This window comes from Phalacrocorax aristotelis, chromosome 17 (genome assembly GCF_949628215.1).
Source record: "Phalacrocorax aristotelis chromosome 17, bGulAri2.1, whole genome shotgun sequence".
Classification (NCBI taxonomy): Eukaryota; Metazoa; Chordata; class Aves; order Suliformes; family Phalacrocoracidae; genus Phalacrocorax; species Phalacrocorax aristotelis.
In genome coordinates this window covers 11143306-11160290 of record NC_134292.1, presented here as the reverse complement: position 1 = coordinate 11160290, position 16985 = coordinate 11143306, and the positions used below count along the sequence as shown (strand labels likewise).

Sequence of the window (16985 nt, the reverse complement as noted above, 5' to 3'; positions counted from 1 at the left end):
GGCTTACTAATCAAGCAGCAACCCACCCAGTTTTCCTCTTTTATTATTTTGTTAAACTCTGGCTTCAGGAGAGTTCAACAAACGTTCGTAGTAAATGGATATAATTTCCTAGTTAGCAAACCAGTCATTAAAGAATACCTCTGGTGTACGTTATTACAATGATCAATCAATATCAAAGTACTGAGCAAAAAGAGAGGAAAGGAATTCACCAGGACAGCTAACTAAAATCTGGGAAAATAATGTTGATTAAGATGGATTTGAATGACTTCAACACTGAATCTGAGGCACTCCTTTTAACAAATTGTTTTCAGGCTTAATAACGTGTGTATATACTACACCACACACCTCTCAGGAATATTACTGTGAGTACAGTCTGCTTTTTTTCCATGGCTTTTTCTCAGCATGACTGATTAAATGATTATTTCCATTTTTGTTTGTGCTGACAAAGATGACAAAAAGATTATATTCCTGTAGAGGGAAAGGGTGAGACAAATCCACAAGGACAAATTAGACTTATTGTGAATCAGATTACCTGTTTCGGAATATTATTGTCTGGCAAAAACTGTTTTCATGGTTTCAGTTTCTGTTCAGTTGTTTCATCCCAAGCTTTCCGGCAGGTCCGAATGATCCATTCATGCTCATCATCATCTAAAAGGGAGAGAAAGAAAACACCAAATATGACCATGTCACGTCTGCTTCTTGCGTCACTAGGGTCCGGCTCAAACAAGTGATTTTTCCTTTGGGAAATAAATCCGGTTTTAGCCATTGGCATCTCTTGGAACACATTTTTTTTGTTTCCTTAAAAGACTGTCTGCTGTTGTGTTGGGATTTGTCAAGGTGGGAGGCACTGGGTCTGTGGCACTGACTCTGATTATTTGCCTGTGTGGTAAGATCAGCCTGGGCGGAACTATGAGATTTACATGTTTATATTTTGGTGTCTGACTTCTTGGCAGATGCGCAGGAGATACTTTGAAACTATTGGAAATGAAGATATACTCTTTTTTTGAATACTATGTCTATGCTGCTTGTTGGTTTATGAAAAGTGAAGGTAAAGAAAAAGCTATAGTCAACCTAGGTTCTTGTCTTCCAGCTTTTCTTTCAATCCTGTTTTTGAAATGTACGTTATGCAAGTATTGACAAGCTGATAGAGAGGCTGATAGATGTATTTTAGACCATCTTCTGTGTCCCTTGTTCGTATTCATGTCTGTCATATTTAGTCTCAGAGCATAATGACAGTGTGGAAAGAAAAAAATCAAAGACAATGTAGGGAAAAACAACTGTCCAGCAATGTTTGAATAGAAATTTTGTGTATGATTACAAAAAAATAAGTTGGCAAATGTGTAGTTGTGGCTTCTTAGTTCCAGGGATTTAAATAGTCTGGTCTCCAGAAAGTGTTCTACTGCCTTTTCTTTTGTGTTTGTGTAGGGGAAAAGAGATCTGTGTAGTAGACCAGGAAAAACAAACTTCAAAAAGCCATGAAAAAAATCAAAGTATTACTTAAAACAATACCTGTATTTATTTTTATATACATGAGATGTATTAGAGCTGCTTCTTGTGTTTACCACTGTCTTATCACAAGCAGCTAACGTGAATTTGTTGTGTGCGTACAACCTGCCTCCATCTAAATTTTAATGGGTCTGTAGCAGCCCTTGTTACCTGAAAGAACAGATGATTGCGAGAAGGACGGAGCCGAGGGGGCTGTAGTCCCGGTACTGTGACCATTGCTTGGCATCGCACATAACCCCAGTCATTTACAGAGCTGCCCTGCGCAGCTGAGCGCCCTGCTTAGGCAGGGCAAAACAGGTTGAGAAGGAAGCATGTGGCTTGTACAGAGTCACATTTTCATGGAGATCTTTTGACTATAGAGTTGGGCTTTTAAGTTAAAGTGCCATAGCAGTATTTGAAATGCAAAAAGTAGGAAGGTCCTGGGAATGAGGTTGTGCTGAACTAAGACGTGAAAGATCACGGAAGGGTATGTGACAAATTAGGTCTGATGCACAAGTCTTCAAGCTTGGGGGTTACTCTTACTGATTGCAGTGGGTTTTGAATTGTCCGCTTTGACTTTCCTTTTTGTCTGCCTTTTTTTTTGCTCATGCTACCTTCCCCTTTTTCTCATTCCTGGCCAAGTGAGTTGAGTGCGGGCCTTCGCTTCTCCTAGGGCGCTGCTCACACGCAGCTCTCGTGGCATCCTGGCAAAAGCAGGCTGAAGCAAAGCATGTGCCAAGGCGTTTGTCCTGAACGGCAGCGCTCGTCTGCCACCCTTGACAACCGGTAGTCAGAAAGGCTTGTGAATCACAGGTTTTCCCTCAGAGCCTGCTCTCCGGTTTGCTCTTTGCAGTCAGTCACTGGTTTCCCAGCAAAGTGCTGGCCTGTGCCTACTGACCCTCTTCTCATTTCCCACCCGAGGGTGCTGGCTTGCAGAAGGTCGGTTTCGGTGGGGAGCACCCACCTCTGAGCAGCACCCCCGTGACCGTGAGTGGGTTGGAGAGCACGCTTGTACGGCCATTGTTCCAACAGCTCAGCCTGTGTAGGTTTGCTTCAATGACTGACAAATGGTTGCTGTTTGGATAGAGCTAAGTTCAGCTTTCTGTGTTTCACTGACATAATCTCTTCTTTTTATTCCCTGTGTCCATTAACAGGGTATTTTGTCGATAACAAAACATCCTGCTAATGGCACATTTCTTATCTGGGTATAAACTAGGAGAAAATAAATGCTGAAAAAATACGCTAAAAGGGAAATTAAAAAGATGAGTGCTGAATCTTGCTTAAAGACCACGCAATCGTTACAGAAGCAGAGATTCCACTGAGGGCTGCAGCAGGAATGCAAATGTGGTCCTTAAGCTTTCTTAAAAACAACATCAAAGCCATAATCAATGTGCTGGCTTTTGTTCTATGCACTAGGTGTTCTAGCATGCTAAAGACATGATCACGTGAGCCTCGGCTATAACAGATATTGTCCAGCCTGGGTAGCTATGTGATTTTAGCTGGAATTGCCTCAACTAAAAAAAAAAAATAGTTTATCTGAGCTTGTAATAATTGCATGAAAATGAAACTTTGTCTATTTCTGCACGGTGAAGGAGTAAACAAAACGTGCTATATACCACCACCAGCTAGCTTGTATCCGGGTACAGATCATCGTGGCTCACCTGAGCGCTAGAAATAATCAGCCTGCCTTCCAGTGAGAAACCTCCAGTGCTCGCTCAGCTGAGCGTCAAGGGTAGAAGCACTAAGAAAGGCAGATGCTCGCTTGTCTTCATATAACAGGTTTCCAACATATCCTTGGTTTGCCTAGATTGCTTCCTTCTGCACTCTCGGTGTTCATGGTCTCCTAGGAAAGCCTGCAAGGCAGGTTGCGCTAAGGATTTTAGCCTACCCGGAGCCATCCCAAAATCTCTCGGTTCGTGCAGTGATCTGATGCCATGCAAATTAAACACATGCTCATAAGCACTGCTTAACTTGCATATAGTTTAATCAGATGTGAAAACTGAATGAGCTAGATGAATTTCAACTTTGTATATGAAAAGGAAAACTAGACGTAATGGCTCAATATTTCAAAAAAATAACCTAAAGCAAATCCCTAGAACTGCCATCCGACCCAGTGCACCGCGCCAGTGCTCCTTGGTCAAGGTAAGGGGAAATGAAAGAATTGATCCAGCATAGCGAGAAGAACCACAAACCCAGAGATGAGAATGGCTCCAGGGCTAGCTATGTGAGAAGAGGCAGGGAAATATTAGAATGTAAAGAGTTAAGCTATGGTAAAACATACTTTTGCTACACTAAAGAAGACTGGTTGATAATTACTGTAGTTTTAGGGCTATTTGAATCAGTGCAGCTGCAACCTCTTCAGTAGTAACCCCTGAAACAAGACAAACTGGGTTTATTGTACTGAACAAGTCTTAAAGCTCCTCCCTGATTGTTAGTAATTGGCAGCAATGGACTTAACAGCCTCTTGACTACCCTTTTTACACTCTACCTGACTGTGCAGCTAACAATTTAAATCACAGATGCCGATCCTTCTTTGTGGCAGCTGCTTGTTAACTACACGTTCCTCTTTTTCTGTCACTGGCTGCTTCCATAACCCTGCAACACCAGGGTTAGATTGGAGAATCACATTTCATCAATATTTAAAATGGAATTAAACCTTGAAGTTTGATTAATGCTACCAGATAGTGAGTTGTAATTACTATTTTGCAAATTGCAATTGTTTGAATATGTTAATATGATTGTCTAAGCACATCTTCACCTTCAGAAGTAATTTTCCCTTTAAAAAAGATTTGAAAAAAATACAAACTCTTTAATCAGTGGTAAATTATCACCCTGTGCACAATTAGGTAGTACAGGGTTCTTCACGTTGTGTGCTGAATTTTGTGTCAGCATATTTATCTTTAAAAGTTTATATATTTTTTTTTAGATTTTTCCTCAGTAGAATAAACATTCGTGGAACAGACTTTGCTGAAACAGGACTAATCATGTTGAGATTTGAAGGTAAAGAAAAAAAGCTTTGTCTGAAAATTTTATTGCAATCTGGTGTATCCCTGTTCAGTTAACGTTTGCTAATAAGTTATTTCTTCCAAAGTTAGTGAAATATAATGATTATTATCATGACATATCATTGAAATCTCGAAATGGAGAGCGAGAGATCTTAATGGGTGAGCTGTTAGAATATATGTAAGTATTGACCGATCCTTTTGAATTATTTTCTTGTGTCTCAATCAAAAATAAGATCAGTTTTCCAGCACCCACAAAATTTATTTTGAATATGGTGCGTCAGATCCTCAGCCAGCCCAAACTGCGATAGCTTCTCTGCTATTTTTGTAATTAATTCAGGCTGTTTTTATTAAGCAGGCAGAGGCATATGGAGCTAACCCTGGTAGCCACCCGCACAGCTGATCCCCAGATACAGCATCTGCCCACAGCAGAAGATTAACCAGGGTGCAAGTCCTACTGACCTACTGTTGGGCACTGTCTGCACCCTCAACAGGTCGGTTTGGACAGAGTATCTTTAGGCAAATAAGACCCAACTAAATCTGTTGGTCATCCTGTGTCCCTATAAATAGCCTGTTCCAAAATTAGTTTTTCTCAACAAATATTGCTTTGCAAGTTTCTTTCTTTTGGGTGGCTTTAGGGGAAGCTCCAAACACCAGCAAAGCCCAAACAGGTGTCTGTCAAAAATGCTGTTAGGTGTATTCCATGGTGAGCTCAAACTGCAGCCCACTCAAGTCAGTGGATTTCTGCTCAACATCTCTGCAGGATGAAACCACTTGTCTAACTTTCAATGTTCAGTGTAAAAGTAGTGGCAGAAGAGACTTCCCCAGCTACACGCTCCAGATTTCTCTCTCAGCTGGGATTAGAAACAGCTGAAAATACAGGGGGGGCTTGCTTCAGGGTGCTTCCAAGGGATGACTTGAAGATACACTGTAATTTAGGTGCATTTAATTTTCCTATATTAAATGCATATTGCTAAGTTTAGAATTATTTGCTTCTAGCTATCACGTTTCTGTGTTGCTTATGGAAAGCTCAGCTGTGAGAGACTTCTTAGGACTCTGCATGCTTAGGTGTCTGCCACGATGCAGAGCAGAGACTGTCAGCAAACTGCACGATTGTCATGTAGGCTTCCAGATTTGCCCTCTTAACTAACGCTTTCCCAGGCAACCACCTAGGGGTGCGCAGGAAGATGTACTGCATCGAAATTAGAATGCTTAGTGGCTTACGGAGGGAAAAACCTACATTGTTCACCTTAAAATCCTTATCTGACTCTGTGTTAGGTCTTCGTACTGCACTTTGTAGCTGTCTGTGCTCCTGGTGTCTTAAAGGCTTTGTCTACACTGGAGGCCTGTTGCACCTCCCAGTGCACTCCGAAATTCAGATCCTTGGCTCCCTCCTCTGCCCGAAGGCAAGTTGGGACTGTGAGTGGGTATCGTCCCTTGGTCCACTCTCGCTTCTGTTAAAGGCCATGTGAGCAAGGAGGGAAGTAGATGTGCCCTGGTATGGGCTTCTATCAGGACAACCAGAAGCTCACAGCTCCCGCGTACCCTAAAGAGCAGCTTTCCATGACTACAGTTTGTAAGAGGGTGAGTTTACAATAGACAATCCTTGAACAAGAGCTGCGTTTCCTCTCTGTTTGCAAAGGCCAAGCACACACAGACCACTGTAAACAACAATATCATTTAATTCCTTCGCATGCCTGACTACTCCCATCACTCGCAGCGCAGTTTATCGTGTTCTTCCACCACACAATTACAATCACATGCGATAGCATCTCAGCCATGGATTCTGCCTGGCACACCCCTTTCATTTCCACTGCCCCCTCCGGGTCCCTAGCACCACTTTCCTTACTGCACCTGACCCCACCAACATCAAGGCTGGCAAGAAAATGGAAAATACGTTTTCAATTAACCTTTGCTTCCACCCACAAATTCTCACCCTTCCATTTAGTTTTAATTACTGTAATTCCAAAATGGCCCCCAAATGAACTTTCCGTCTCTTGTAAAACTTGTTTTCACATGAACTGTATAGCTGAATGTAAGTGCATATGAGACCTGTGTATAACCTATCTAATGGATTCACAATGGGATGGCTAGCACACAAGGCTGTTATTCTTGGCATGCTGCTATTTGGAACTGAAACTTTCACAGTTTTCAAAATGATAAGTATTTTAAGACCAGGAAACTACAAGGAACAATATATCTGCAAAAGCTATAGCTACTGAAATTACTGTAGTAACCTACGCTGTGATGCATATATTACTGTTATGATTGTTGGTTATAGTATTGAATATAAATCATATTGGTTCATGATATGTTTTACTGAATGGAGGACATTTTATATTAAAACATGTAAGCCAAATTTAATCTAAAAATATTTTCTTGGTTACACAGACGAGAGGTCTCTATCTCTGCCACCTGAGCAGACTTTGACACTGAGAAAGACATAATAAGTATGCATTTTGCAATGACATTCAAAATGTGCCTGATGTTAACATATTGCGGTATAAAAAGATATGGAAAGAGCATATGATGGGTAGGAGAATTGGTTCAACATTTTAAAAAGTGTTTAGGGTAGAGTAAGAATAGACAGGAAGCTACTTCTCGTAGGAGTCTAGGATCTCCTCTTTAAATGAAGTAGACTCATTTTCCTTCTGCCATCTTCACTTCAATACTCATTCAGTTGCCTTGCCCACTCAGCAGTCCCCAGTTTGATGCTTGATAACATTCTGCCTCTCCTCCTCCTAAGATTTGGCTCCTCAACTAATTTATTTGTTAAGCATTGAAGATTATTTAGGTCCAAAGCTCTCAGTGCAGGACAAAAGCTATCTAGCTAACTAAAAAGTAGGAAGAGATGGACAGGAGATGCTCAGAGATCCAGATAAAAGAGTTACAATACAGTTTCTAACCTTCTTCTTAATGTAATAATTTTCTTAATGTAATATTTTTCAAATCTTCTGACTATCATAGAAGCAGCGAGTTTGGAAAGCAAGTACCAGCAAACTGGAACTGTATGAATGTGGGCAGAAAAACTATGTCCTGGGACTAGACACAAGAGAAAAACTTATATGGGAGATAGAGGAGACAAGACCAAAAGGTGAATTTGTATGGACTTGTGTAGCGCCTTGAGGGCAAAGAACCCAAGCTGAGTTCCATGGCAGAGAGAGGAAACATTTTCTGCCATGGTATTGTGGAGGAATATGAATCAAAGAGGCCAGAAAGAGGAGTTAGCAGTAAAAAGGACAAGCGCTCCAGCTGTTGCAAGAAAAGCAAAGGGCTACTCACATTGGTATGCTCTACTTGTGTAAACGGAGAGTAGTATTGGCTCTGTTTTACAAAACCCTGTTTTCAGAAATAAGTTTGTCAGCCAAAGTAAAGAGAAAAAGATCAATGGATTGCAATAAACGGCACTTAACATAAAAATGAGTAAAATTTACAATGCAGTTAACTTGTTAAATGTTAAAAAATCAGCAAACAATAGACACAATTTGTTTTGTTCAGAGCCCAGAGGTAGAGACCAAATCCTCTAAATTAATTTCTGCAAAAGCTGGGGTTTTTTTCCAAACAGGTCTGGATCCTATTCGTTGTAGAATATACTGATTACCAACTATTTTTAAGAGCTTTACACAAACATTATTTCTTTTGTTGTGTGAAATGCAGAATCAGCCATCTGGCAAATGCCCCAGAGCTAAAATCTTTTACATGACATATAATTCAAAATGATTAAATATACAACAGAAAATAGCTATAGCATTGCACTTAAAATAGCATGAACTTTTACTGCCGATCAAAACTGATTTCTTTAGCTTAACAAGTATCCAAAGAACAATTATTTGAAGAGCTTTTAAGAGTTTCAATATGTAGGAACTAAACCTCATCTAAATTCAGTATCTTAAGTCAAATAAAAAAGAAACAAATGTACAAAAGATTAAATGGTCCTGCGTTATAAGTAGACATTTAAATCTATGGGAAGCTAAATTCATTTGAACAAAAATACTATATTCCCCCTGTACGTGTATTGCTGGGGCTTTCCTCTCCATTGCTAAGGGCATCTGCCAAAACAACTCTTACATTCTTAGGCAATGACTAGGGACTAGCCTGGAATCAGACTGTTCATCCACTCCCTCCATCATCAGAATGGGCAATTTCAAAGAAGAACAGGGAATAAAGCTCCGTGCATGATCCCTAAGTGCAGTCAATCTTTTTTTTCCTGCACCACAGTCGACTTCAAGTTAAACTTGCTGTCTTTTTTCCAGAAATACTCCAGGCCTGAAAAATTGCCAGGTCCTCATCCCACACCCAGTTCTGCAGTAGTTTATGAGAAAGAGCACGCAAACATCTGCATGTATTTGGGGTACACGAGGGTAGGTACAGAAATATTACCCTGCGTAATTATTGAGTGGTTATGGCTCTGTTTCTCAACTACATTTTTCAGACAAGTCAAAGTCTACGTTTCCCAAAAAGCACTTGGTGCAAGTCAGCTCTGAGTTGTAAGACAAAAAAAAAAGGTCTAAATGTAGGAGATTTATCTCATGGCTTTGCATACTTGGATAAACCTGAAATGGATGAATACATCACCGCTGACTTTCCAAAAAATTTTGCTTCTAAATTCTTTCAGACCAAGCAGGAGAACCTTCATCCCAAGGTAACAATGTGAGGAAAATCTGTGACTAGTAAGGCTTAGAATTAAAATGGCTTTGCCCCCTTGCCTGTGGAGTTGGGTCAGCCTCACAACCAAGGAACCTCAGACATTCTAACCCCAGACTTTTCTAAACTATAATAAAATAACGTTTTTGAATCTTGACTTTTTCAGCTCATAATGATTCCTGAAGAAGCAAGATTTTTCCTGCTGCTTTTTACAAGACTCTCAGGCTTGTAGAAATCCTAAGCCAATTGCTGGCTGGTTTGGGATTGCAGCAACACCAAAACCTCTCCTCTTAATAAGGTTGTCCTGGTTTTCTGGGCCTAATCCTGCCCTTAAAAACACGCACGTTAATTCTGTTACCTGGTGGAGCTTTTAGTGTCAAGGCAGGCTTTGTGTCTTCCTGCTCTTGATGTTATATGACGAGATGCGTATATTTCAGGTAACGCTGACTGCGGTATGGAAAGCTACCCTGTGCACCTTGCACATACTAATTAAACCTGAAGATGGAATATGAAAGCAGTAGCACAAATATATTGTGAAGAGCAAAAGCATGTTTTATATTATTTAACCTATCCTTGGGAGAACCATAGGAGAACCAGAGCAATTTTCATCAGAATTATCTTTACTTTTCATCAAAAGAGAGGTGACCCAGGCAATCTCCTATTATCTCTTCCATCTCAGTAGAATAAAATTTCTGTTTTGGATGGTATTTTCTCTTTGAAAACTAAGGGCTTCTCCAATAGTCGGGGGTCCTAAAACCTGAATGTCACTGCCTTTGTGCCTCTCTGCTTTGCATTAAACATAACATCATGGTTTTTTCTGCTTTTCACTGAAAAATTGGGAAATCTTCCCATCTTTCTATTGACCAAATGCTGTTACAGAGGTGCCAGGAATCCTATTTCTGGAAAGAAAAAAAAAAAAAAGTAGTAATACTCCTTGTGAAACAGGAGTCTAGTCCTAGTATCTATTAAAAATAAACAACGTATCTTCTTACAAATGAGCATTCCCATTCTTATTTATCTGTCCAATTTTGCGTACTTCGCAATACTGGAAAAAAAAAGAAAAGATTGAAGAACACATGGAGAATCAAGAGAAATTTGAGCATCCCGGGGGAAACAGAGGTTTAGGGACGGAGTAATAACTGCAAGATTGTAATGAGAATTTGGAAAACTCTGCTAGATAAAAACGTATAACAAAACTGTTGCTGTCATTGCATTCCCTGGGCCTGATTATGTTTTCATGATGGGCCCTTGCACTGCTTTAACAGTAAGAGCTCTTTAAGTAAATGAGTATCAGACCTCCACGCTAGTGAAATGCAAGGCTTGCCAAATTTAACAGGAGTCTCTACGGTACTCTACATCCACTCATCTTGACGAAGAAGTGGTGGAAGCAAACTCAGTAGTTTCAAATGGCATCTATTTTCTTCTCTTCTGGAATAGTACCTGGATGCTGCCAGTTTGGAGGCAACTCAGTGCCAAGGCTGGATGCTTCCTTGCCCTCTTTCACAAACAGCCAAGAAACAATCAGAAATTGCTTCATAATAGGGCCAGGGTGAAAGGTGAGAACTGGAGTATTCTGAAAGCCTGCTGCCAGGCCTGAGGAAGATAGTGTCATTTTGGTAAACCTGTCAAGCTGTTGTAAGAACTTCCTGAATGCTTCCTACCATCTGCTTTTGATGCTTTCAAGACTTGGCTGGGAGCCTGGAGGTTTTCCTGCTCTTTCCTGCCCAACCTATAACGGAGTAATTCTGGATCTGTTCCCTGTCATCCCAGCCTCTTCCTCAGTTTCTTCTGCTTACAGCTGGGTTTTTTTAAAAATTCTTTTTTTTCTTTACTGCAGTGGCCTTGTGCCCTGAATCATCTCTCCTGGGGCGGTAAGAGTTCCTCTGATGTTGAGCAAGTGCCGGGTTTTTCAATTGTGTTCATGTTCTCGAGAGGAAGGGTCTGGCCTACATGACACATTCCTTCTTCACACTCACATCAACAAGTTTAACTTTGTGTACCGGGCGCTCAGTGGAACGGCCACACAAAGCACATCTCCAACAACTCCGTCAGACTGCACGCTGCGCTCGTCTGGTTAGCGAATATTGATTGATATAATTTGTAGGGTTTGAGATAAATGTCATAAAGGACAATGAGTTCAAAGAACAGATTAAAAAACAATAAATTGAATTCCAAGGCGTTCCCTCCTGTACTAATCTGTGTAGGTTCCTGTGTTTTTGGAAAGCATGTTGCTTATCTTCCTCATCAGTAGGCCCACTGCATTCCAGTATTTTGGATCAATGCCATTTGTAATAATCTAGATCAGTTTTTATTCAACGTTTATAAAACAGGCCATGTATCATAGGGTATATTTTATAGCAGATGGTATCTCCAATTCATTTAACTCCCCCCCTTCACTTCCCTCCTCCAGTATCACACTGCATACTTATAAAAGCTCTTGAAAGTAGAGCCGAGCAGAATCTTTTTCAACAAATAGTAAATTTGCTGAAAAATGGAGTTTCCAAGCAACAAAACTGTTAAACTGTGGCATGCTGGAAATGAAATATTCTGGCTTCTAGAAAAAACAGGTCTTGCAATTTGGACATTTAGAAAAAAAAAAAAGGGGGTGGGTGGGTGGTTGCTTTCAGAAATCATTTTCATTTTAAAAAATCTGCACTAAAAAGGTGATAAATACAAAGGTTAAATAGCCAGAACACAAAGCGTTTGGTTCAGGTCAGATTACATTTTTTGAGTTATCCCAGTGTCAACTGTTTGGGGATCTTCAGTGTGGTTTTAATTTGAAAAGTTTCTCTTTTGCCTTGATGAGAACTGGTTTTCCCCAAGGCTTATTAATTTGGGCACTTATCCATGAGACCCAGTATTTGCCAGACTGTACTCAAAACACAGCTCTTCAAGGCGACAAGAAAGGTTCCTGTTCAGCATGGTATTTAAACATAGCCCTAAGACTCATTTCAATAAAATGGATTATTCTAACATGTAGAGATAAGAACAAGCTTAAGCATTTTGCTGGTTCACAACACAGAGTTTATTAGCTTTCAGGATCAATGATGTACACCTTACAACCACTCCCTTGCTTGAGATCATAATGCAAGAGATGGAAGATTTTCCTGAGATTAACATACCAAACGGTAATAAAGTATATTTATTCATATCTGCTTGGGAATACTGCATTGTAATTTTGCAAAATATGATTTATACAACTCTGGGGATACATAAATCGCTGATAAAAATAAATAAGTAAAAAATATTTTAACTCAATGTTAACAGAACCAAATCATGGACTTTTTTTATGTTTTAGCTTTAATCACGCATCCTAGAAGATAGGACAAATAAACTCATCTTAGTTTACCTTGCAGAAGTAGTTAATCATACCTGCGTTTCTCAGAAACCTGAGTTTGTAGTCAACAATAACTCTGGTTTCAGGATTATAGAATCCATCACCACAGTCATAACAGCCTTCTGGGATTTTCTGGGGAGGATCCAGGTTTGTATGCTGAGAAATGCCTGAAGGAAAAAAACAAAAGGGTTTGCTTTTTTTTTTTTTTTTTTGCATTTGTGCCTTTGATTAAGATAACGAACAACTATTACACCTCCATGGCATCTGCCATAAAAACAATGCATTTACCTTACAATAAATTGTATGAAACATTTTGCCAATTTTGCAGATGGAGAAAATGAAAATGGAAAAACCCATACACAAGGAGCGTGCGATAAAAAGATATCGCTTTGATTTCCTCATTCATGGTCCTGTGATTCAGCCCGCTAAGCTATCATTACAAATATGTCCCCAAACTCCAAAACGGGGCCAGGGGAGTCTTGCTGGCCTCACAGAACTACACGTCATTGCTAAAATATTCTATGTATATAGAAGACTATTTTATGTATTCTGTGTTTTACTCACTTGTTCCTTATAAATCTTTTCACCTTTTGACTACAGATAAATAATAATATTATAAAAGTCTTTGGCAAAAATATGGACTGGACACAAATGTTTATTTTGGTATCTACTAAAAAGCTACGTGGGACAGACGCATTCAAACTTTATTTGATGTCCTGGATGTAAACTAATTGTTTTTGCTCAACTTTTGTATATTACAAGCGGACTGCTAATGCAGCGGAGGTGAAATGCATAGAAGGGTTAATCAGGATATCAGAAGCTGTAGATAAGAAAGCCCTGTCCTGCAGGTCATCACTCAAGAAGAGACCACGCTGTGGATGTAACGCTGCATCCCGTGCTGCGCTGGTGGAAGGTGGTGTCAGCATTCTTCTGGCAGCGTCGCACGGTGGGGTCCTGAAATTAGCCAGAGCATTTCTGCTCCATGTTACTCATGTAGCTGAATTAATCTTTCTTAAGCAAAGTTGTTAGTTTAATTCCTTCCAGACTCTTAGGATTGCAAATGCAATTCAGTACCTGCTGGTTTAAGACCAGAACAGATTTCTGTATAAAATCTTCTGTCGTAGCCATCGCAGTAATGCCATTTTTTATCTTTGTAGTCGAGACCATCTGCAAAAGTGTATTTCCCCTGCAAAACACGTCCAAGCACCGAGTTAATAAGCGTGATGGATGAATTGCGTACGAACAAGGCCAGCGCTCCCCCTGCCAAAACCGCGCGCGCGGTTCAGCTCGGGTTTAAGCGGCGCTGGGAACGGCAGCGGCGAGACGCCCGGCCGCGAGCAGCCTCGCCCTCACACCTCCGGGCGCCAGATGCTGCTGAGGGGGTGAAAAACCGGCTCGGCTCGGAAATCCGTGTATTTCACCCCAAACCTTCCCCGCTCCCCGGCGGCGGGGTCTCCTGGGGGCGGGGCGGGGCGGGGCGGGGCCGGCCCCCCCTCCCGGGGTACCTGCGTGGGCACCCCGCGGTGCCAGACCGCCCGGTACGTGCCGCCGTTGGGGAACAGCAGCTCTCCCTCGCCGTCGAACATCCCGTCCCTCAGCGATCCCCGGTACTCGGTGCCCGTCGGCAGCGTGTAGGAGCCCTGTCCCTCCATCCTGCAAGAGACGGGGCGGTTGGGGACGGGGGAGGGCGGACACCCCCGCGCCCCCCCCCCCCACCGCGCCCCGCCGGGCCCACCTGCCCCGCACGCTACCCCCGCTGTAACGCCCGCCCGCCGCCGCCATGGCGGCCCGGCCACGTCGCCATGGCAACGCCGCCGCTACCGGGGCGCCGCTGGGACACAAAGCTCCGCCTCCCGCCGCGGCGGCGCATGCGCGTTTTCCCCGCCCCGCTCGGGCGGCGCATGTGCGGTGGCGGCGGGCGCTGAGGGGAGGTGAAGGAGAGCGGCGGCGCCGCCATGGCGGGCTCCCTGCAGGTGCCCTCCCTGGAGGAGCTCGACGTGCAGGAGGTGAGTGAAGGCCCGCCGCCGCCGGGGGCCTTCCCCCGCGGGCCGGCGCCGAGGCGGGCCGCCCCCATTGCCGCTCTGCCCCGCTGTAGGTGTCGGTGAGCTCGGCCGTGCTGAAGGCCGCGGCCCACCATTACGGCGCGCAGTGCGACCGCCCCAACAAGGAGTTCATGCTGTGCCGGTGGGAGGAGAAGGACCCGCGGAAGTGCCTGCGGGAGGGCCGCCAGGTCAACCAGTGTGCCCTCGACTTCTTCAGGTGAGCGGGGCGTCCCCGGGGGCGGCGGGGCCGAGGGGACGCCCCCCGGGCCGAGGCCCTCGTCTGCCCTGTCTGCAGGCCGAGGTGTTTCGGGGGGTCACCCGGTGTAGGAGCCATCGCCGAGCTTTGTTATTCGAGCGCTGGGTTTAGTTAAAACTGCTGCCACTGCCACGACCTTCAAAGTCTTTACCCTTGCTTCATAAACTTGGACTCTTGGGGACAGAGGCTGTGCCCGTTTTGTTTATTTATACATGAATTTATCCTTTCATATGAAGCTCTGTGGTTGCTGTTCCAGGGTAAGCGGCCTAGGTTTTTGTCAGGTTAGCAAAGGAATGCAGTGGGATGGTGCGAGGCTTGCTGCTTCTGCACCTTGCAACTATATTATGAAATCCAGGAGACTGTCCTAAGCTTTGTACTGTCTTTCCTCTCTGTTTCACAGGCATAGTACCGCGACAGCTCGAGTAAATACACCATTTGTCTCTTCTGACCAAAAACGTAGATCCAAGGCATGTGCCAGTGTCATGATCTGAAGTGGCTGGTAAAAGGCCTAGTTTAATTAGCTCAAAGTGTGTCCACTTCCAGTATAGCAGCTAGTAATCAGAACCTTTCGCTCTAGGCATGTCTTCTTGAGCTTAAGACATCAGATTAATTAGGAAGCATTAGAGCATTGTATAGTGTACACTGAGTTATTTGGCAAGACAAGGGTCTCATGTGGAGGAGCTGCATACACCTACCTAGCAAGAATACCTTCCATGGATTAGTTAACTTATTGCTGTCCCTACTTGTAGCTACAATGATACACATTTTACTGGGGTTGGTATCAATTTCTGTTTAACGATGCTCCATACACTGACTTCTCTGAAGACTTTAAGTGTACCCGAGAACTTGAAACTACGAAAAACCACTTTATTTAGAAGTTGAAGCTTGAATGAGTAAGGAGAAAAGCATTAAAATCACAACACCTGCTAACAGTTTTCTTTCTGTGATCTCTTCCAGGAAGATTAAGAAGCACTGTGCGGAGCCATTTACTGAGTACTGGACGTGCATTGACTATACCAACCTGCAGGAGCTCCGGCGGTGCCGAAAGCAGCAGGCAGTATTTGATAACTGTGTGCTGGAGAACTTGGGTTGGGTGAGACCTGATCTGGGAGAGCTCTCTAAGGTAAATTCATACCTTTTTGATGGGTTAGCCAGATTCTTCTCTCCCTTCTTAGGGACATTTTGTCCAGACCAGGTCTCAAACTCTTCTCCTGGCCAGAAGGCAATTCATGAATTCAACCCTGGAAGCTTGTGGACTTTACTAGAAGTCAGGACTCTGTCAGTGTTCACCAAGGTTGCTTTCCCAGAAGACCTGTGCCTTTCTTAGACAACGCCACTCACTCGTACTTTTTCACTTTTCCTAGCACAGAGACCTTTCCTTTGGTAGTGACGCTTACACACATGTAGAACTACTTGGTAGTTATGAGTGAAATGCCTGTCCCTTCTGGTTTTTTTTTTAGAAGTCCTCTGGAGATAAGAGCTCTCATCAGATCAACAGTGTGTCCTTAGTGTTGTTTGGTACTTCTTGGCAGTTCTTCCTTTAAGTTCTGGCTCAACCTAGCTCTTCTATTAAATGCTTCTTTTTCCTTTCCAGGTTACAAAAGTGAAGACAGACCGTCCTATGCCTGAGAATGCCTATCACTCTAGACCTAGACCAGAGCCAAATCCACCCATTGAAGGAGAGCTGAAGCCTTCTTTGTTTGGCAGTAGGCTCTTTTTCTGGTCCTGGTAAAGTGGGCAGACTGCTGTGAACTCAAGTGCAAAGATGATTTGCTTGCAAATGTAAATTGTCCAGTACGTGTTGGGTATAACTTTAATGATTAAAGAACCCCAAACCGTTACATGGCTTAGTAGACTTCTTTAAACATACTCACACATCATAACAACTGAAAACCAGAAGTGTTTCCCTGTTTTGCACAGCGTGCTTTGCAGTTGTACAGCCCTTAGGACCATCTTAGCACTAGTAACATCCGTTACTTGGTAGTGGCTACTGGGCTTGGCTGAGACGTGTATAAGTGTAGTCTGAGTCTTTGACTGCTTCAAACAAAAACTGGCATGAGACTTTATTTACTTATTGAGAACATTGTCACTTGGATCAAGGAAACTTTGAGAACAAACACGTTGTTAATGTCTTCCCTTAGTCTTGCAACCGATAATTGTGCTTTTTCCCCCCCCCCCCCCCCCAAAGGACTCCTCCTCTATAGGTTTAACCTAAAGTC

At 42.8% G+C, this 16985-nt stretch overlaps 2 protein-coding genes across 2 annotated transcripts; one reads left to right on the top strand and one right to left on the bottom strand.

The window, feature by feature from the left end:
• Positions 1–562: 562 nt before the first annotated feature.
• Positions 563–14373, bottom strand: MORN5 (MORN repeat containing 5). Its single transcript, XM_075111776.1, has 5 exons — positions 14204–14373; positions 13974–14121; positions 13543–13654; positions 12504–12635; positions 563–648 (listed from the first exon to the last, which is right to left on the bottom strand). Exons 1-5 carry the CDS (start codon positions 14248–14250, stop codon positions 569–571), a joined length of 519 nt encoding a protein of 172 aa, XP_074967877.1. The 5' UTR covers positions 14251–14373; the 3' UTR covers positions 563–568.
• Positions 14335–16607, top strand: NDUFA8 (NADH:ubiquinone oxidoreductase subunit A8). Its single transcript, XM_075111775.1, has 4 exons — positions 14335–14474; positions 14564–14727; positions 15724–15889; positions 16361–16607. The coding sequence occupies exons 1-4, from the start codon at positions 14424–14426 to the stop codon at positions 16496–16498; spliced, it is 519 nt and encodes a 172-aa protein (XP_074967876.1). The 5' UTR covers positions 14335–14423; the 3' UTR covers positions 16499–16607.
• Positions 16608–16985: the final 378 nt, after the last annotated feature.